The following is a 21,819-nucleotide window of genomic DNA, read 5'->3' as shown; positions in this document are numbered from 1 at the left end:
ATGTTAGCTTATAATCGAATACCTTCAGTGTTAGTAAGTTCAAAGGTAATAGGGGACTGCAGTAAGAGAGCAGAAAAAATTAAAGAGGAATGGATGAATTCAAGAGACACTTAAAGCCAGAATCATTAGGATTAGTGACTGGATTTCGATTGGAGCAGAGAAGAAAGAGGAGCAAAAGGTGCCTGGGAATTTCAAGTTGGGTCTTTGAGAGAATCACCCATATCAGTTCTAGGGAAGTTAGGGATGGAAGCTCAGTTTGGGTGAGTGGTATGAGCTAGATGTATTTGGACTGAGCCATCAGAAATCACATTTAGGAGCAAAGCAGAGAAGCCATCCAAAGCAGTAGAGAAAGAACAGTCAGTTTTGGGAAGAGAAAAGCAAGCAAGTTCAGGCACAGAGCAGAGGGGAAGAGATTCAGAGAGTGGCTTTCCAGGTGCTTCAGAGGCCTCAGAGAGTGAGGCCTGAGAAAGGTGACGGGCGGTTAGAGGAAAGCAACGTGGCATACCGAGCATCTTCTGGGGCCAGTGAAATGGGAGAGGCAGAATCCAGATTTCAAGGGCAATAAAGCGCATAAATAGCTATACATAATATAGCTATGTAATGTAGGCTAATGTATATAATAGTCTACAACTTCTGTTCCTAAGAAGGAGAGAATTAATATGATTATCTGGTGGAGGCAGCAGCAATATAATTTCATTTATGTTATGGTATTCCTATTCTTACTTAACATATTCATGCCCGGTTATTTATGTGTAACTGTGAGGTTGAACATTTATTACTTGACAGGTGAAGTAAAAAAGCACATTATTTTTGTGCCATTTTGTCCTGTTCTTTGGGACGAATTCTTCCCTACTCCTTGGATAAAATGTAGGGAAAATCTCATCATTTTTATGGTTACTCTTTAGTAACAAAAGGTCCTGTCATGTTCGGTTACTTTCATATACACAAACAGTATACATTCAGTAATTAATATGTCCAGTCTAATAAAATAAAATGCTCCCTTCTCTAGCTTGGGTCTTCTTTGGTCTGGATGCCTGCCTCCGACTCACTAGGCTGCCTTTGACTCCTCCAGACTGAGGTGGGTGGAGGAAAGAGAAGTGAGGGGTAACAAAATTCTCATCTGATGTATAAGGATGGGTCATGTGAACTTGCTAATATTTGTCCTGCAAAAATGGCAATTTAATATGGTTCAATGTAATACTGTTGTCATCTGCATGAGAACTCTCTGGGCTAAGATGGCATTTAAAACTAACATTTTTCCTTTTTAAAACTCCTTCCTGTATTCCTAGGAGGACCCTTAAGATTGCGGGGAGGTCTTTCATCCAAAGTACCCTGGATGCTTTTGAATCTGTCTCCTCCAAATGACAGCTCATAACTCCATCTTTAGCTCCTGGGCATCTAGATCACACACCTCAGCTTCCCTCTTCTGAGGGCTTGCCTTATTCCTACTAAGGCTGTTTTGATCAGGATAGAAAACAGTCCCATGCTGACTTGCTGTTTTGGCATATCTAGTTGAGGGAAAATGCTCATGCTTTCTCTGATCCTCAACATTCAGGAGATGCAGACCACTCCTAGCATAGCACACTCTTAGCTCCACTGCCAGCACCAATATTATACCCGTTACAAGTTTTCAGGTGTGTCAACAGCCTGCTCACTGACAGCTTGAGGATGCTCCCAGGGACACATACCTAGTTGTCTGCATTGTCTATGGAAGCCCCTTTCCCTAGGCTTGAAATGAGGGCCAAGCAACTCTACCTGATGCCCCAGGGTGGGGTGAGTGCCACTCTTAGCTCATTGAAAGCTTTCTCCTGAAATTCCCTTCTAGTTTTATTTTTATCTTGACCTTTCCACCTTGGTGATGGGTTAAGAGTTACAAAACCAGTTTTTGGAAACCTCCTTTGCAAGTCCTGCATCCTTCACCTGTGGAAGGTGGACATAGTTGACATGTATTGTCTTGGGGGCCAAACGCAAAACTGAGTCTGAAATAGTTCCCTTTTAACCTCCCGTTATGTGCAGATTTAACAAATTCAGTGCCTTTCTTAAAGTAAAAGGTACATCCAGACACTGGAGTGTAGTGCTAAAACAAACTATTAGGGAATTGAAATGACTGTAAAAGAACATAATGAACAAACAGAAATAATCCAACCAGCACCTTAGTTTTGATTCTGGCATTGCTTTTTACTCTAGAAGCAAGAGTTGAAAGAAACTGACCTGCATTTTAAAATATATTTTTTAATGCTCACGTAATATGCTATATTTCTTCAAATATGTTAAAAATAGAAACTCAAGAGTTGGATGGCATCATGGTTAGGGAAGAAAAATTCTGTAACTGGAATAGATGGTTGTAGTAATTCACATGTCTCGATTTGTATTCTAGTCATAGCATACTTCTTAAAAGGGTGGTAAAAATAATGTGTTTTCTCTTTCCCACTTCATTTGTCTAATTTCTGTAACATACACCCTCACAATGAATTATTGACTCAGGGACAAGAGGTAGAGAAATTACAGAGGTTGCTAAGAATACCTGCTGACACTTATTTTCTACTTCTGCTTTAGAAGTTGCTTAGAAAATCTAATCAAGGCAGGCTTACATCCAGTAGAAACTCTCTGTTTCTACTGGATGTGCTTTGGAGCAGGTTTTTAAGAGAGAGCTTTCCCCATGGAACAGTGACCATATTGGGGAAAGAAGAGCTCAGGAGACATGAGTTATGCTTCTCTTGCCTGGGGAGGTGTTTGCTTAAAAGACATGCTGCCCAAGTATTTAAGCCTTCAGGTTAGCCTTTTTCCAGTTGTTGGCAGAGTGAATGAGCATGAACTGTATTTGATGAACTACAATTAACACAAATACTCATTTTGAAGCAGATAAAATTATTTTGAAACTGGAGGAAAATAGTTTCATAAGAGAAACTTGTACTTCCTATGAAAGGACTGGATTTTTTTGCTCCATGTTTTTAGTAAAGTTTAGTCAAATTTAGTTTAGTTCACCTAGAACGAACACAGAACAATTTGGAAATACATTTTTATTCCTTTTTTTAAACTAGAGGTTAGCAAACCCTGGCAGAAAAACCAAATGTAGCCTGATATCTGTTTTTGTAAATAAAGATTTATTGGAACATAGTCGTGCTCGTTTGTTTACAAATTGTCTCTGGCTACATTTGCATTGCAACAGCATTGTTAAGTAGTTGGGACAGAGACCGTATGGCCTGCAAAGCCTAAAATATTTACTATCCCACTCTTTACAGGAAAAGTTTGCAGATCCCTGTTCTAGATTAATGAAAGTACTCAATATCAGTGTTTTTGTGGTTATATATGGCATAAATGGCTATTAATTCTCTGAATTATTATTAATTTTAAATATTTCAGTATCTTTTGTACTTGATTATATATCTTATTAAAATAACTGAATTAATTCTGAAAATTGGTCTGGCCTGTTTGCCTAATGGACAATACACTGGACATTACAAAACTAATTTCTGCTTTTCAAATCCCTTGGACAGTAAAATAATTTATTTGTTGATTTGCATTTTGCCACTTATGAGCACCTTGGGAGGACATTGTGTAGTAGAAAGCATACTGTCAGCACTCACGTCCAAAATGTTTTCTAGATTTATTGGAACAATTTAAAATGTCAGTGAAAAGAAATACTTTTCTTCCTTCGTGTCCTTTGGTTTTCTATGATGGCTGGATGCATTCACTCCTTGGGGCATTCATGTTCCTTCCACGTAAAGGGCAGAGTTAAGGTTACTCTATGGGTCATTTGCCTCTTCAGGGTTGTTTGATCCTTCTCAAGAGAAGATTATTTTAATGTGTTGCAGGAGATGCTGCCTGATAACTGAGGCTGATGTGTTGAGCACTGTAAGAACCAGACTGGGGACAAGAATTGACTCATTTATTCATTTATACTTATGTTTATTCAACAAACGTTGAAGGCATGGTTTACTAGATTCTGTGCTCTCAAAGATTTCATAGTCTCTTACAGGAGATGGACACAAAGCATATGATTATCATATATTGTGTTAGGCAAGATGATTGAGTTATAGTCAGGATATTATAGGAGAGAAGGGGCATCTAACCCACCATGGGGAGAGGGCAATCAAGGAAAGCTATTTGAAAGAGGCTAAATCCAGATCAATAAATCCAGGACATTCTGTCAGAAATTCAGGTGGAGATGTCTGGCAGGTGGATTTGAGTCTCAATCTGGGATAGAGATAAGGATTTTGGTGTCTTTATTCTAGGAATGGCAGTTAAAACCCTGAGAGCTGATGAGAGCCTGAAGAGTGGGAAGAGGGCTCAGCATGGGAAAGGCCAACATTTAAGGATCAGAAAGAGATGCATAAAGGAAACAAGGAAGGGGTCAGAGAGATAATTAGGAGTATCAAGAGAACAAAAGACAAGAATGTTTAGAGACTGAGTGAGGGGAAGGAGATGGTCAATGGAAAGATGGAAAATCCAGGATTGATCAGGGACTGGCAATGTAGGAGGCAGAGGGGAGATGGAATTCATTTCAAATATAATCTAATGTAAACTACTTATGTGTTAAACAAGATGACCTAAAACTTAGTTTCAGGCTGTTGTTTAAAGTAGGCTCGAATAAGTAAGTTGATTTCCTATATTTGTAAAAGCTAATAATTTTTATTTAATCAAACACACATTTACTGAGCACTTATTTTGTACTAGGTGCTATAACAGGTTGGCACCCCAAGGGATAAACTATGAGGGATACAAAAATGATCAAAAAGTGAAGTAGTAATATTTGAGCTAAGCCCTGGAAAATGGGGAGGGATGGAAGTACGTATAAGTCAAGAATAGGCAAGAGTTAGAGCAAAAACACAGTGCATGAAACCCCAGGACACTGTCAGTCTTGAATTACTGTTCTTGACTATGTCTGTCTCCACCACCAGACTCTCTCATGCTGAGGACTGTGATTTATAGGGCCTCACATGGTGTTTTGCATGTTGGATTTACTCAATTAATGTTTGCTGTATGAATGAAACTTGAGAAACAGAAACATCATAATTATTACTTATTCCGTAGTCTTGTCTGTGCTGGCCTCAGTAATAAAGCAAAAACTAACTTAAAGACTAGCATTCCTATGTTCATTAGTAAAACAGGTAATAGGTAAATTACCTTCTTGATTTGACTTTTGAGAATGACATGTTAGAACTTATAAATGAATCAAATACATGTAATTTATAATGTTACTATATGATATGAAAACAATTTGAGATAGAAGTCACAAATATGAAGTTTCTTAAGACTTTGATCAAAACAACAAAATTTCTTTGAGATTTTTTTTTTAAAATTTTTGTTTTGCAACAACAGCTAACCAAAGATGTGATCTTCTTTACATGACAATGTTGAAGCCAATTTATTTATTAGCATGTTAGTGGTTATATTTGTTTTATATTTTGAAGTGAACTATGGCCTTCTTTTAGGACTGAAAAATAACTTCGTGGTGTACAGATATTTTAGATTAACCAAGGGTACTTGTTAACAAAAGCTATTATTTTATAGCTGCATCTCCGTGTTTGATTTGAGAAATTTGGGAATTAAATTTACAATACAAATTTCATTAGTAGAATTACATAGCCAATTTGGAGAGGTTCTATTTAATGTGCTACCTTGATTTAGAATGAACGATTTAGAAATATGAAGAGTTGACTGGGCATGGTGGCTTACGCCTATAATCCTAGCACTTTGGGAGGCTGAGGTGCGATTGCTTGAGCTCAGGAGTTTGAGACCAGCCTGGGCAACATGGCAAAATCCCGTTCTACTTAAAAAAAAAAAAATTAGCTGGGCATGGGGACTTGTTCCTGTGGTCCCAGCTAGTCGGCGGGCTGAGGCAGGAGAATCGCTTGAGTCCAGGAGGTTGAGGCTTCAGTGAGCTGTGTTTGTGCCACTACACTCCAGCCTGGGTGACAAAGTGAGACCCTGTCTGAAAAAACAAAAACAACAAAAAAAAGAAGAAATATGAAGAGTTAGATAAATGATACGATAATAGCCCACATGTTTTCTTGTTGATTGTGGAAAAGGAAATAATTAACAGTATCTATTACAACCACATAGGATGTATTGATTTAAGGATTACAGTAGAAAATAATTCAAGAAATTGGAAAAGTGAAGCATGTTGTTCCATGAAGATTTCACATCCTTATTATTTATAAGTATTTGAGTTATGTGTAACTTCATTTTCTCCATTAATTTTTGATAATGATATCCAAAACAAATCTGGAGTTATTTGTTAGTTTGACCTGTGTTATCTTTGCTTCATAAATTCCTGAATTATCTAGTTTAATCTAGTTCTTATTTCACAAATGATGGAAGTCAGATTAAGCAGTTTGTTTAAATGACCCGCAATGAATTATAGAGATAGGTCACCATTTTATGCTAACGGGTTGGCAAGAAAAATTCGTGAAATTTTACAGGCTTCATGTTGCAATTGTCTATAAATACACTTCCATAAATGAAAATATACAGGTTTGTCCATTGCATCATTATAAATGTAATTTAAAAATTAATTTTCTAAATTGTTTTATGCAAGTAAGCAAGCAAGCAAAATAAATAAGAACTCATATATTTTCTTGTCTTTTTTTCTCCCCTGCCCAATAGGACCAGACATATTATCAATCATTTCAGGTTTCAGAATATGGTAAGAGTTCCTCAATCTATTTTGGAAGAAAAAAACATTTGTTACTTTCAGCAGAGACTAGATAAATTTTTAAGAGATGTGTTATTTGAAGTAAAAATCTCAATGGAGTTAAAATTCTGGTGTTTTTTAAAGGCCTAACCATATTTTTTTCCTTTGTAAAAATTCTAAAATCTCATTATACAGAAAAAAGTAGAAAAAAATCACCTATAGTTGTATTATGCTAGTCTTTTTCTTATCCACAACATGATTTTTCTATTTTTCTACTTCGTTGTGATCATAAAATATTTAAAATGTTGCACTTAAAAATACTTAACAAATTCTCTTCCATATTTTTCATTTGATTGGCATTGGTAAAGATGGTCTGTTTCTCAGGTAAATCCTCTTCTTGCAGGTGCCATACTTACAATATCTGTTAGAAACCCATAGATAAAAACAGTGGGGCCCATCTATGTTGTTGGTGAATGGAGAGGAATGAGAGATGAGACTGAAAGCATAGGATCTTAGTATTAGTTATAATTTGAATAGTTATTTTGAGGTTGCACATGCAGTTTTTCATTTGATTTGACCTTTTTGAGATTGGGTTTTATTTAGGCAGTAGAAATTATAATATACAGGTAGTAATACCTCAGGCTCTGTGGGCCATATGTCTCTGTCGTTACTACTCAATTTTGCCTTGGTAGCATGAGAGCAGCCAAAGATAATATGTACATGAATGTTGCTTGAGAGTGGTGCAGTAAACTTTATTTTATGGGCATGAAAATTTGAATTTCATATAATTTTCATGTGTCATGAAATATTATTCTTCTTTTGATTTTTTTTCAACCAGTTAAAAATTGTAAAAAATGTTCTTGGTTCATGCTGGCCATAGTTTGCTGAACTCTGATCTGTAACTGCTCTCCAGTAGCGGGGCCACTTGCCATGTGTGGCTGTTGAGCACTTCAAATGTGGCTAGTCCAAATGGAGACACCAGATGTCAAAGACTTAGTACGAGAAAAATGAAAGAAAGAAAAATAGTTCATTAATAACCATTTTTAAATTTTGATTATTTGTTGAAACGATAATATTTTAGATATATAGGGTTAAGTAAAATATAAAAATTATTTCACCTGCTTATTTTTACTTTTAAAATTTGGCTACTAGAAATGAAAAATTACACATATGGCTCCCACTTTATGTCTTTTGGACAGCCCTGATCTAGAAGAAGTCATAGCGGACCAACATTTTTATAGGCTATCTTTATATCCCACTGTGGTGGTATGCTGGGTGGTTGTATGTTGTTGAATGAGGTATAGTGGAGGTGGGGAATTGATTGCAAACCTATGATGTTTGAGGAAGAGTCATTTGGATTTTCCTGGTGGTGGGGTTGCGGGGACAGGGGTCATAGTTGACTCACGTGACTTTTTGGTCTCCCTGTCCTAGACTGATCTAGAGTCTAGGAGTGTCTTGGTACATTCAGGGCCGTTAGCCTTGATTGGAGCTGAAGGTCTGCCCTATATTGTTGACCATTTGGCTTTTTTGATACTTCTCTTATGTTAATTGAATGGTGAGGTGCCTTGTTATGAGAGTGGCCTGTTTCTTTGGTCAGAGAACTATAGAAAAAAAGTTTTATAGACTGTAAAGAAACACACAGTTTTTACTCTGGCAGAGTGCTTTGTATCAATTATAGTATTAGTACTTATAAAATAGTTTATACCTTAATTATTATTATTATTTTTTGAGACGGAGTCTTACGGTGTCACTCAGGCTGGAGTGCAGTGGCATGATCTCAGGTCACTGCAACCACTGCCTTCTGGGTTCAAGCGATTCTCCTGCCTCAGCCTCCTGAGTAGCTGGGATTACAGGCATGCATCACCACGCCCAACAATTTTTGTATTTTTAGTAGAGACAGGATTCACCATGCTGGCCAGGCTGGTCTTGAACTCCTGACCTCAGGTGATCCACCTGCTTCAGCCTCCCGAGTTCTAGAATTACAGGCGTGAGCCACTGCTCCCAGCCTCATACCTTAATTATATAAAGCTGACCAAACTAGGGATTTCTAGTTTTGGGTGAAACAAAGGGCTTTTCATCTGTCTTAATATGTATTTGGATTCTAATGAATTTAAGTTCAAATAGTACAAATTATCAACTCCTTCACAACAATTTTATTTTTCATTTTATTCAGTGGAAGATGATAGTGAAGTAGATTCTTTAAAAGATTTACCCTTGCTTCTTCATCTCAAAAAAAAAAAAGAAGATTTACCCTTGCTTTTCTTTTCCAGTGTTACCAAAATTTGAAGTGACTTTGCAGACACCATTATATTGTTCTATGAATTCTAAGCATTTAAATGGTACCATCACGGCAAAGTAAGTGTCATTTTTCTTTTGATATGACTCGAAACCATTATAAAACTGTATGACCAAAAGCTGATTATATACTTCAGAATATTAGGGCAATTTTTGCTTATTAAAATACCTTAGTGGACAGTAAATGACTATTTATAATAAATAATTAAGCATGGGACAGCTCTCCACATTTCTCTGCATCTATCGCTCTGCTTGCAAGCCGACCCAGTCTTGAAATATTTCCCATATTTCTTAGACTTATTAAGGGATTTATATTATAGATAGCACTGTTTTTTTTTCAGATGACATGGAATTGAAGTAACTGATCTTTACTTAAATTCTATTTTTTTCCATTGATAATGGAGATAGAGCTCTTGGGGGAGAGAATTGGTTGCCTTATTGCAATTAACGGATGAGTAAATAATCCACATTTATCCATTACGTCACATCATACGAACACAGAGACTTCCAACCCACCTAACACAACAGATCTATGGTGGCTGTCATGATTTTGACTCACTGGGTTGAATAATGCATGGCATTTTGTTTTGCTGAGGCAAAAAGCATCGTCAGAGTTCCAGACTAATGGTTCTCTGAAGTGCAGGCTGGGATTGCCCTCAGGTAATTCAGGACTCTTCTCTTGTAGCTTGAGAGTGAAGTTCAGATTCTTCAGTTTATCTTGCAGGGCTCTTTTCTGGATTCATGTCTTTTGAAACATTCCACCTTTCTCTACTCCAGCCCATTCTCTACTGTCCAAAACTCCATTCTGAAATTTTACTTTAGCTTCTAAAAATGTAAAATGTTTTTTTCTGACTAATAGGCCATTACGTAGGTAATTTCAAGGCTTACTACTTGCCCCCAACCCTCCTTATACCCCTCATAATACTAGTCACACAGAGCTGCTGTTTGCTCGTCCACCTTTCCGAAGGTGGCTCTGTGTCTTGTGTACTATAGCACCTTGGTGCCTACTACAGTGCCAACCGTAGAGTAGGTATCCAATATATACCTACTGAAAGAACAAATAGGCCAGGCACAGTGGCTCACACCTGTAATGCCAGCACTTTGAGGGGCTGAGGAGGGTGGATCACTTGAGACCAGGAGTTTGGGGCCAGTTTGGCCAACATGGCAAAACTCCATCTCTACTAAAAATACAAAAATTAGCTGGGCATGGTGGCACACTCCCAGCTACTTGGGAGGGTGAGGCATGAGAATTGCTTGAACCTGGGAGGCAGAGGTTGCAGTGAGCCAAGACTGTACCATTGCACTTCAGCCTGGGTGATAGAGGGAGACTTTGTCTCAAAAAAAAAAAAAAAAAAAAGAAAGAACAAATAGATAAGCAACATGACCCTTAAGATTTCAACTCTAAGCTGTATGTAGCACAGCAAAGGTCTTCATACCAAATCAAAAGCCAGGTATTTGGAGTTCTGTGGATATAGGAAAAAAGAAATTCAGTTTCTCTTATATCCTCATTCAACAATCAACACAGAAGACTTCTGTGACTTCTGGTCATGAAGAGCTGGGTGAGGATTTCTCCCCACCAAAACCCAATCAATCAGTTCTGCAGGGGACACCAGCTGGGTCTCCTCTAGTTCAATTCAAGTCTGACACTATCTACTGGGAGACAGCATCAGATCATAGATGAGGACTTGCTCCAAGACTGCCCCCCACTGCAGATGCCACTCACAAGTTATAGATTGTCACCTGTACTTCTGACTGATTGGCTGTAAATCGGAGTTCCCACTATCTTCTTTTTGGGTTTGACTAATTTGCTGGAGCTGCTCACAGGACTCAGGAAACACTTCACTGGCTTATTACAAAGGATTTTACAACGGATAGAGATGAAGAGCTGGAAGAGATACGTCAGGCGAGGCATGTGGGAAGCAACACGGAGCTTCCATGCCCTCTCTGAGCATGCCGCCCTCTAGGAACCTCCATGTTTTCAGCTCTCTGGAAGTTCTACAAAGCCTGTCCTTTTGGGTTTTTATGTTTTCTTTTCCTTTTTTTTTTTTTTTTTTTGAGACGGAGTCTCGCTGTTGCCCAGGCTGGAGTGCAGTGGCGCGATCTCGGCTCACTGCAAGCTCCGCCTCCCGGGTTCATGCCATTCTCCTGCCTCAGCCTCTCCGAGTAGCTGGGACTACAGGCGCCCACCACCACGCCTGGCTAATTTTTTGTATTTTTAGTAGAGACGGGGTTTCACCGTGGTCTCGATCTCCTGACCTCGTGATCCACCCGCCTCGGCCTCCCAAAGTGCTGGGATTACAGGCGTGAGCCACCGCGCCCGGCCTCTTCTCCTTTTTTTTTTTTCATTTACCACTGATCAGAAGGGAAGGTATTATTTTATAATGTTTTTGTCCTTTTTTGTGCTATGGCTGCTTTCAGAGAAAAAAATTCCTTGTTTTGTTAATGATACTATCCTAGAATATTTTGATATTTTATTTTATTTTTTTAAGTGAGGAAGTCTCACTCTCTCACAGGCTGGAGTCCAGTGGTGCAGTCATAGCTCACTGCATCCCTGAACACCTGGGCTCAAGCGGTCTTCCCACCTCAGCCTCCCAAGTAGCTAGGACTACAGGTGGGAGCCACCATGCCTGGCTAATTTTTTTCCTTTATGGAGATGGGGTCTTGCCATTTTCTCCAGGCTGGTCTTGAACTCCTGGCCTCACATGATACTCCTGCCTTGGTCTCCTAAAGTGCTGAGACTACAGGCATGTTCCACCACTCCTGGCCTGATCTGCTTTTTAAAAATTAGTCAAGCTTTTATTTTCTGAGTGATTAACTTATCCCAAATGTTTCCAGGTTCTATTTGGGACAATAATTGTATCTTTGTTTCACAATTATTATAACCAGCTTGGTGTTTGGAAAACTAAATCTGCTTCACATTAAAGTCAAAATTAAAAATTTTTGTGTCTGAGAGTACTTTAAATTATATTTGGATTTTAAAGATCCTTTTACTACCATGTGGTATAACTCTGTTAAAATACAATATCCTGGCATTCTAGTTTTGCTTTTATTTAATCTTTAGCACAACACAAGTAGAGTCAGGTTTCGAAGACTCTTGAATGAGTGAATTTGATGCTAAGGTTGCTAACCAGGGTTTCCACTGACTTTACTGTTTTTGTTTGGAAGTGCGGTGCATTTGAACTTGGGTTTTTTTTTCTTCTTAGTTTGGAATATGCTATATTTTAAGATTTGCTTTTGAGTTGAGTTGATCCAGATGAGGGGCTGTTTCTGTGTTCAGTTAATGGATTTAGGAAGCAGCCGTTTACTGCTGGGATTTATAGACTGCAAAGCAAAATTGACTTCCATGTCTGGCTCAGCATTTCACAATAGAGGTAGAAGCAACCCAGGAAATGTACTTAAAAAAGGCTTTCTGGCAGTAAAATGTATTGCCTCTTCTTCACATGAAGAGCCTTTCCTATAATGAGAGACGATAAAATTAATACATAGAAAGAAAAGTAGCAGAGAATATTTGACTCACGAAGCTAAGTTTGGGCCAGGTGAGGTGGCTCGTGCCTATAATCCCAGCACTTTGGGGGGCCAAACTGGGTGGATCACTTGAGGTCAGGAGTTTGAGACCAGCCTGGCCAATATGGTGAAACTCCATTTCTACTGAAAATACAAAAATTAGCTGGGTGTAGTCGCAGACACCTATAATCCCAGCTGTTCGGGAGGCTGAAGCAGAAGAATCGATTGAACCCGGGAGGCAGAGGTTGCAGTGAGCCGAGATAGCGCCACTGCACTCCAGCCTGGGTGACAGAGTGAGACTCTGTCTCAAAAAATAAAACAAAATAAGATAAAATTCTCTGGACATGGTGCTGTGCGCTTGTCATCCCAGCTACTCAGGAGGCTGAGGCAGGAGAATCTCTTGAACCCCCGAGGTGGAGGTTGCAGTGAGCCGAGATATGCCACTGCATCCAGCCTGGGCGACAGAGCGAGACTCCGTCTCAAAAAAAAAAAAAAAAAAAAAAAAAAACAAAAACACACACACACACACACACACACACACAAACCCAGAAACTAAGTTTGGTACTATGGATTTAACAAATTATTCTTATTTTAAATTTTTCAGCAAAAAATCAATTTTTGACAGCCACGAGCACATTTGGTGCTCCAGAATCTGTGGTCTAATAAACCTTCCTGGCTAATAACAGAACATGCAGCAATAGACCATGGTGATTGCACCATCAGCTGACATTTAAAAATCTTGTAAAGCTGCGAAGTTTCGTGGGCATTCAGTTAATGGGCCAGTCCAGATTTCTAGGAGTGAAAGATTTATGTAATCTTTAAAAAATCTTTGGACAGGAAACTGTCACTCCCAGTTATGATCAGGTATTTTCTGGAGTCTTTCAGATGGTCAGAGGTTGGGCAGAGTATGTGTTAAGAACTGTTTTAAGCCACTATAGTTAAAAGTCTTCCCATTTTGGAAACTTAATTTCAAGGATCACCATTTATTTTTTATTTATTTATTTATTTTTTGAGATGGAGTCTCGCTCTGTTGCCCAGGCTGGAGTGCAGTGGCACGATCTTGGCTCACTGCAGCCTCCACCTCCTGGGTTCAAATAGTTCTCTGCCTCAGCCTCCGAGTAACTGGGATTACAGGCACCCACCACCAAGCCTGGCTAATTTTTTTGTATTTTTAGTAGAGATGGGGTTTCACCATCTTGGCCAGGCTGGTCTTGAACTCCTGACCTCGTGATCCACCCACCTTCGCCTCCCAAAGTTCTGGGATTACAGGCGTGAGCCACTGTGCCCATCCAGGATCACCATTTATTAAAGACATTTTTATTGGGTTTAGTTTAAAAAATTATAGCAGGAGTATGTTTTTAATGTAACTTTTTTCTTTTTAAAATTTTCTCTTTTTAGTGTTTTGCCATCCCATAATGTATTTTTTTTAATTTATTTATTTTGAGACAGAGTCTTGCTGTGTTGCCCAGGCTGCAGTGCAGTGATGCGATCTCGGCTCACTGCAGCCTCCACCTCCTGGGTTCAAGCAGTTCTCGTGCCTCAGCCTCCAAAGTAGCTGGGACTACAGGTGCCTGCCACCATGCCCAGCTAATTTTTGTATTTTTATTTTTATTTATTTATTTATTTTTTAATTTTATTATTATTATACTTTAAGTTTTTGGGTACATGTTTTTTAGTAGAGATGGGGTTTCCCTGTGTTGGCCAGGCTGGTCCTGAACTCCTGACCTTGTGATCTGCCCACCTTGGCCTCCAAAAGTGCTGGGATTACAGGTGTGAGCCACTGCGCCCAGCCTAATTTTTAAGATTTTTTAAGATGTTAGATTGCTAATGTATGCTATTGAAAGTAGTATTTTTATTGTGTTCTGACAATATCAAGTTGATACATAAAAAGACTATGTTTATAATTATTCAGGTATACATATGGGAAACCAGTGAAAGGAGATGTAACACTTACGTTTTTACCTTTATCCTTTTGGGGAAAGAAGAAAAATATTACAAAAACATTTAAGGTAACTTTTGCAGACATTTTATAACTTGTGATGGGTAAAATATGTGTATTTTTCTAGAAATAAGATTTAGTACTGAATTAACAAAAAGTTAAGTGTAAGAAAATCAAGAGCTTTCAAGTATTGAACAAATGAGAATTTATGCAATTATAGCGATTAAAATGGTAGCAGAGCTATCATATTGTTGTAACTTAGTTTGAGTTTTATTTCTAAAATCTGAATTGCTAAAATGATAAATAATACTGAACTTTTAAACAAAACAGATAAATGGATCTGCAAACTTCTCTTTTAATGATGAAGAGATGAAGAATGTAATGGATTCTTCAAATGGACTTTCTGAATACCTGGATCTATCTTCCCCTGGACCAGTAGAAATTTTAGCCACAGTGACAGAATCAATTACAGGTTTGTAGACTTCAAAGTGAAGGTAAAACTTTTTATGTGACACTGCTTTATCATCTTTCTTACTATAACTGGCACTTTTATTTGGGAGCATCATTGACTTTCTAAAGATGCTATTTAATGTTGAAATTGTTATGACTGTTAGTCTAAGTTGCAGGATGATTTTACAATGGGTGACCTTATTTTCTATGAAAGTCACTACTTCAACCACATATAGCTCTTTGTAATTTTTTTTTTCCATTTCTATTCTTTCCTCCTGAAAACTACATGGAAAGGCTTACATTTTCAGCTGGCAACCTTCTTTTTAAAATCACTGAACTCTCAGCTGTTTCTAGACAGTTTTCACTTTTAATACGAAAATAAAATTGAGTTTCTTGGACCTTTCTGTTACTATTTCAACAACTTTAGCCAATTCCCGAAAGAGCAAAAGACTATTCTTTCATTGGCCTTAATTTGCTGCTGTTGTACATGTCACTGTGGTAGAATGGCAGCAATGGTGCTTAGAAGAGATCTGTAGAGAACATAATAGAACTGTGTGGTGCTTGTAGTGTCAAAGCCAATATGGGAATGAGGCTTATGTGCCCTGATACTTTTAACCCTTTTCGCAATAGGTTAGATGGAGAGATTTGGTGGATAGAAGCTTTTGGTGAAACATTACTTTTGCTTTCTAAATTGTGCAATTTCCAAAAAAGGTATTTCAAGAAATGCAAGCACTAATGTGTTCTTCAAGCAACATGATTACATCATTGAGTTTTTTGATTATACTACTGTCTTGAAGCCATCTCTCAACTTCACAGCCACTGTAAGTTGGTATATTTATTTCCAGTCCATAGCAGTAAGTTCAGCTTAATGAAATAGAATGGGAAATAATATTTTCAATGCTTTCCTAAAAATTTAAGCCAAAAAGTGTATAACTTTGTCTCTTTAGATATGTGGGCCATGTAGATTTGTTTCCAAATGACCTTTGTCTATTTTTTCTAAAAAAGTAGTTTTCAACAGCAATAAAAATATTTTTTTCGAAGATGTATTTTTTTACAAGCAATTTAAGTTAGATGTGGATTGCTACACTGAAGCTTTTATTAATTAATTGAAATAATTACATGGTAGTCAAAAATTTCAATTTCAATTTGGTTTTTATAATGATTAATTGTAGTTCTAGCAAAGATGTTACATTAAAAAGTTATCAACAAATCTCATTTTTTGGAGATAATGTTGAATTAACACATTATTTGTGTGAATTTTGACAATGAGCAAGGCATGGTGTTGGGCAGGGCTATACAGCCAAGAAGGGCTCAGTCCCTACCCTCAGGTTCACAGTTTTTGTAATGGTGACAGGGAAAGATATACTTAACTATAACTCATGGCAGATTAAGATTAGTGTTACAAATTAATTTCTGTAGGGATTTAAAGCAGGGGTTGCTAAACTTTTTCTGCAAAGGGCTAGACAATAAATATTTTCAGCTTGGTGGCCATGTGGTCTTTGTCACAGCTACTCAGCTCTGCTGTTGTAGCGTGAAAGCAGCCATAGCCAATTTATAAATAAGTGAGAGTGGAATGTGTTCCAGTAAAACTTTATTTACAAGCATACTGGATTGGCCTATCAGCTTGCAGTAGTCGGCTGATCTCTGATTTAAAGAAAGGAGGAGTCAGGCCGGGCATGGTGGCTCATGCCTGTAATCCCAGCACTTTGGGAGGCAGAGGCAGGCAGATCACCTGAGGTCAGGAGTTCGAGACCAGCCTGACCAACATGGAGAAACCCCGTCTCTACTAAAAACACAAAAAATTAGCCGAGTGTGGTGGCACATGCCTGTAATCCCAACTACTCAGGAGGCTGAGGCAGAAGAATCGCTTGAACCCGGGAGGCAGAGGTTGTGGTGAGTGGAGATTGCACCATTGTACTCCAGCCTGGGCAACAAGAGCAGAACTCCATTTCAAAGAAAAAAAACAAAACAAAACTAAAACAACAAAGAAAGAAAGAATGGAGGGGTCACTTGTTGAATAGGTCGGTAGATGTTTTAGGTAGTTTCTGATTTCAATGATCTTAATTTAGGCAGTTTGAAAAGGTAAGTTTAAAAAATTGAGGCTGCAAATGGTAATTTCTGAGTGAGTAGAGTAAAACCATGGGCGTTCAGGGAGGGAGAGTTGGCTGTGGGATAGCCATGGGGGTTATTATGGGATGCTTTATGGAAGAGGATGGTCTAAACTGTTTTTTAAAAGATTAGTTAGGTTTTAAATGCTTGGGCATGGGAGTGGGAGGTGGGGAGCAAGATAAGAAGTGAGACAAGGAGAGGTCTGGCTGGCAAGTTCAGGGTGCACTCAGGTAGTGTTTGAGGGACACTGCTCAGGCTGTGTGCAGGAGGATGGCTGTAGCCCAGGAGTGAGGGGATGGGCAGCCTTGTGGTGGTAGCTGTGGGAGTGGAGAGGATGGAAGAGAGAAGCATAGGACTTTGGTGTTCATTGGATTTGGGGGGTGGGGAGAGGGAGGGAAAATTCAGAAATGTAAAGTCTTGCAGAATCATGATGTTAGCAAAAATAGGCAAATGACATGTTTGCTCATTTTAGATGTGTAAATTCAAGGTGTCCAGGATATCCAAGTAGAAATTTCCTGCAGGTAATTGGAGGTGTTGGGCATGAACCCCAGAGCAAGGCGAGGATGGGAATTTTGGCTTTAGGGTACAATCACAGAGATGACAAGCTAAGCAATAGGAGTGCTGAGACCTTGGAGGAAGGGAGAAGAACAGTTGTCCAAAATTCCCACATTTAGGGAGAGGGAAGAGGAACTGAAAAGGACACTGAGAGGATGCAGAAAGAGAGGTAGGAAGTGAAGGGGGTTGTTTTGGAGCCGTGGAAGGTAAGGGAATCCATAATATTAACAAGGGAGTAATCAGTGATGTTGGATGCCTCCTAGAGAGACGCCACTGAATCTGGATATTATAGTGCTACCAATAATTTTTGAGAGTTCAATTTCATGAGAATACTACAGATGGAAACTATTTAATTGTATTTAAATCCTTTGTGTTTTTAAGATGTTTTGTTTTGACCATTAGGTGAAGGTAACTCGTGCTGATGGCAACCAACTGACTCTTGAAGAAAGAAGAAATAACGTAGTCATAACAGTGACACAGAGAAACTATACCGAGCACTGGAGCGGATCTAACAGTGGAAATCAGAAAATGGAAGCTGTTCAGAAAATAAATTATACTGTCCCCCAAAGTGGAACTTTTAAGATTGAATTCCCAATCCTGGAGGACTCCAGTGAGCTACAGTTGAAGGTGCCATCTGTTTCCCATCATTGTGTCACTGCAACAACACCATTACAATTGTAATCTTGTGGTAGGCACTCAACCTGTCAGAACTGAAAGTACATAGGAAGTGGACACGTTTCTATTTTACAGAATGGAGGAGAGTGGTAAAAGTTATTTAATGACAGTGGCTGAAGGTCAGACTAAATTTTTTCTTGTAAGTTCATTTTGAAGAGCACAGTAAAATATAGCAATGTGAAGATATGATGGAGAATTTCCTCAAATTCCCAGTCTAGTGTTTGAGGTCAGTCATTTGAAATTTTATTTTGGCAGGAACTGAAATGAAATATAAATATATATACATATATATATACATATATATGTATATGTGTGTGTGTATATGTGTGTGTATATATATTCCTTTCCTGTGCTTTAAAGCTATCAGTTTCTTTACAGTATACGCTATAAAATGATGAAAATCCAATGTCTGGTGAATGTATTTTTCTTGCATTAAAAAAAAGTGAAGATGAATTTGGTCTTTAATAATTGTTCAGCAGGTAGCATCTTTTCTCAAGGTGTTACTAAAGATGAACATTTACAGCTCCTTTTTCTTTTATTATAGGCCTATTTCCTTGGTAGTAAAAGTAGCATGGCAGTTCATAGTCTGTTTAAGTCTCCTAGTAAGACATACATCCAACTAAAAACAAGAGATGAAAATATAAAGGTAATGCTTACAACTCACTTGAGAATTACAGTATAATTGGACTATCTTGCTTTGGATATGTACATATTAATTAAGTTTTTTTTCTAGGTGGGATCGCCTTTTGAGTTGGTGGTTAGTGGCAACAAACGATTGAAGGAGTTAAGCTATATGGTAATCTCTTATAGAATCTAAACTTATGATCTATTATAGAATCATCTTTTTATTCACTTTTGAGTTCAGGGGTACATGTGCAGGTTTGTTATATAGCTAAACTCATGTCTTGGGGGTTTGTTGTACAGATTATTTCATCACCCAGGTATTAAACCTAGTACTCATTAGTTATTTTTCCTGATCCTCTCCCTCCTCCTACCCTCCACCCTCCCATAGGCCCCAGTGTCGGTTGTTCCCCTCTATGTGTCTATGTGTTCTCATCATTTAGCACGCACTTATAAGTGAGAACATGTGGTATTTGGTTTTCTGTTCCTGCATTAGTTTGCTAAGGATAATGGCCTCCAGCTCCATCCATCTTCCTGCAAAGGACATGATTTTATTCTTTTTTATAGCTGCATAGTATTCCGTAGTGTATATGTACCACATTTTCTTTATCCAGTCCACCTTTGATGGGCATTTAGGTTGAGAATCATCTTAAATGGTGTCTACCTTATATCTACACTAAACTTATTAATTTTTATAACTCAGCTTCATACCTTTTTAGCCTGTCCTTTTTACATTGCAATCAAATAAAAACCCTTTTTTATTTCTTCACCTATATTTGCATTTCCAATTTAAAATAGATAACTAAATCTCGTTTTATGTTTAAAATTTAAACTTCTATTTGATAAGCAATATATATTCATTATAGAAAATTATACAATGTAAGAAAAGTGAAAAAGAAAATAAAAAGTGTTATCCATGACCATGTAATTTTGCTAATTCAACTTTCCCAATGGTGCCCTGTATTCCTTGCAATCAAAAATAGATTCTTGACTGTGAAGCTACTGTTGCTCCAATCAGTATTACTTTAATCTTACCATTTTCTGTTTCTCAGTGTATGCTCTCTGTGTTTGTTAGAGAGGTTTTCCTGCATTCCAAAAGACTTTGAAGCTGGTTTAATTCAAGAATTTGTGTGCATGCATACAATTATGACTAATTAGCTTCAGATGAGATCCTACTAGGTTTGGCAATAAATTAAACCCATCTACTATTCTTTTCAGGTAGTATCCAGGGGACAGTTGGTGGCTGTAGGAAAACAAAATTCAACAATCTTCTCTTTAACACCAGAAAATTCTTGGACTCCAAAAGCCTGTGTAATTGTGTATTATATTGAAGATGATGGGGAAATTATAAGTGATGTTCTAAAAATTCCTGTTCAGCTTGTTTTTAAAAATAAGGTAAGATTTAAGGTAATGATGTTTAAAAGAAAACTTTGTATTAGTGAAGTCTGAGAAATGTAATATTTCTTTAGAAAAGTATCATTAAACCAAATTGGTTAGAAATTTTTATTATTCTATTTCTAGAACTATGGTTAAACTTTTCAATATTTAGCACTATATCTATATTTTCACTTGCGGAGTGATTGGGGATTGATATTCTGTTTGTAAACTATGGTTCTGGTCTTTCAGACTTTAACTCAGATCATGAAGCTGTTTCAGAATTTTTCAAATGGTTGAATTAATATCGCTCAGGAGTGAAATTCCAGTGGTAACATAGAATTCGTGTGGCGTTGATATTGCAGTGATATAAAGGGTGTGGGAGGGAGTGAGACCATCTAGGATAATACGTAGAAGCAGAGCTGGGCTTTCATTAATCTATTTAATTACCTGGAAACTAGCCCAGGGCAACTTTTCAATGAGCTTGATTACCTTGCATGTGAGGATCTGTGTGGAGTCTGGTCTCCAAGTGCACCAGTGCCTTTTATAGCCTAATGTGACCAGCTTGAGTAGGAAATCCCTTTGGACCCCAGCTCTGAAAAGAAACCTGATTGCATCATCTCATGTATATCAGAATGAGCCATTGCTGTCACTAACAACTGCTGCCCTCTCCATCCTCTTATGTAAAAAATTATTCCTTTAAATAGTGATTTGCAGAGTATGGTTCTTCTATTTCTTTTTCCTTTATTTGTTAAAATATTTGAGAAATAAGAGTAGTGATCTGTACTTTCTTTTTTTAAAATTTGTATTTATTTATTTTTTGAGACTAGGTTATGAGACTGGCTAATTTTTGTATTTTTGGTAGAGACAGGGTTTTGCCATGTTGCACAGGATGGTCTCTAACTCCTGGGCTCAGGAGATCCACCTGCCTCGGCCTCTCAAGGTGCCGGGATTACAGACATGAGCCACTGTGCCAGGCCTGTACTTTACTTTTGTTGAGAATTATTACTCTCACTTTGATTGTTAAAATATAATACAAACTTCTATTTTTTTAGCTTATGAAAAGAGTTCTTAAAAAGATAACACTATGTTTTTGTTAGTGGTAGAGCACAGTTTTTGACTTCTAGTGATCCTAGTAATTGCCTGACAAAGGTGAATTTTAAAGTAGAAGTTATGGAGGCTTAAGCATCTCAGAAAGCAAGACCAGGTTCTAAAGCTAGTTACAGTGTAAAAGATCACGGACTTTGAGGGAGCAGAGTATATGAATAGCATACTTTCAAGCAATTTCTTAGCTATAAGAGATAGGAAATTACTTTCAGTTCCATTTGCAATTATTTATCTTTCTCTTATTTTTATGTGATAATCATCACATTTATAAAGAAACAACACAATTGGAAATGGAATATGTCTAAGCAAGAGAAAGTTAGTGAATGTTTATTAATGTTCAGTAATGACTATGGAATAAATGAATGAGCTGTAGGAGGGGCAAGAGATTTAGGTTTAGAAATCATCCGCACAGAAGTGCAAGTTGAAGCCGTGGGTCTCTGAGGTACAGGGTATAGAGTGAGAAGTACAAGGTCTAAGACTGAGTCTTCAACATGCTGCTCCCTCTCCCCCACGCTTTAGTGTGTAGGTGGAGAAAGTAACCTACAAACCACAA

General features: G+C 37.9%; 1 protein-coding gene across 5 annotated transcripts in view; it reads left to right on the top strand.

Annotated features, from left to right (window-relative positions):
• The window catches only part of CD109 (CD109 molecule), a 160,146-nt gene that overhangs the window by 57,761 nt on the left and 80,566 nt on the right, over positions 1-21,819 (top strand). For all 5 annotated transcript variants that reach the window (XM_055256010.2, XM_055256020.2, XM_055256028.2 and 2 more), the window contains 9 exons: positions 6,610-6,649; positions 8,908-8,992; positions 14,349-14,445; positions 14,706-14,847; positions 15,537-15,646; positions 17,892-18,116; positions 18,709-18,810; positions 18,898-18,960; positions 20,004-20,180. In XM_055256010.2, the coding sequence (XP_055111985.2) occupies positions 6,610-6,649; positions 8,908-8,992; positions 14,349-14,445; positions 14,706-14,847; positions 15,537-15,646; positions 17,892-18,116; positions 18,709-18,810; positions 18,898-18,960; positions 20,004-20,180 (1,041 nt within the window). The remainder of the gene's footprint in view (positions 1-6,609; positions 6,650-8,907; positions 8,993-14,348; positions 14,446-14,705; positions 14,848-15,536; positions 15,647-17,891; positions 18,117-18,708; positions 18,811-18,897; positions 18,961-20,003; positions 20,181-21,819) is intronic.

Source organism: Symphalangus syndactylus, chromosome 2 (assembly GCF_028878055.3).
Source record: "Symphalangus syndactylus isolate Jambi chromosome 2, NHGRI_mSymSyn1-v2.1_pri, whole genome shotgun sequence".
NCBI lineage: Eukaryota > Metazoa > Chordata > Mammalia > Primates > Hylobatidae > Symphalangus > Symphalangus syndactylus.
Note: the sequence above shows the minus strand (reverse complement) of the source record. Positions and strands in the feature narration are given on the sequence as shown.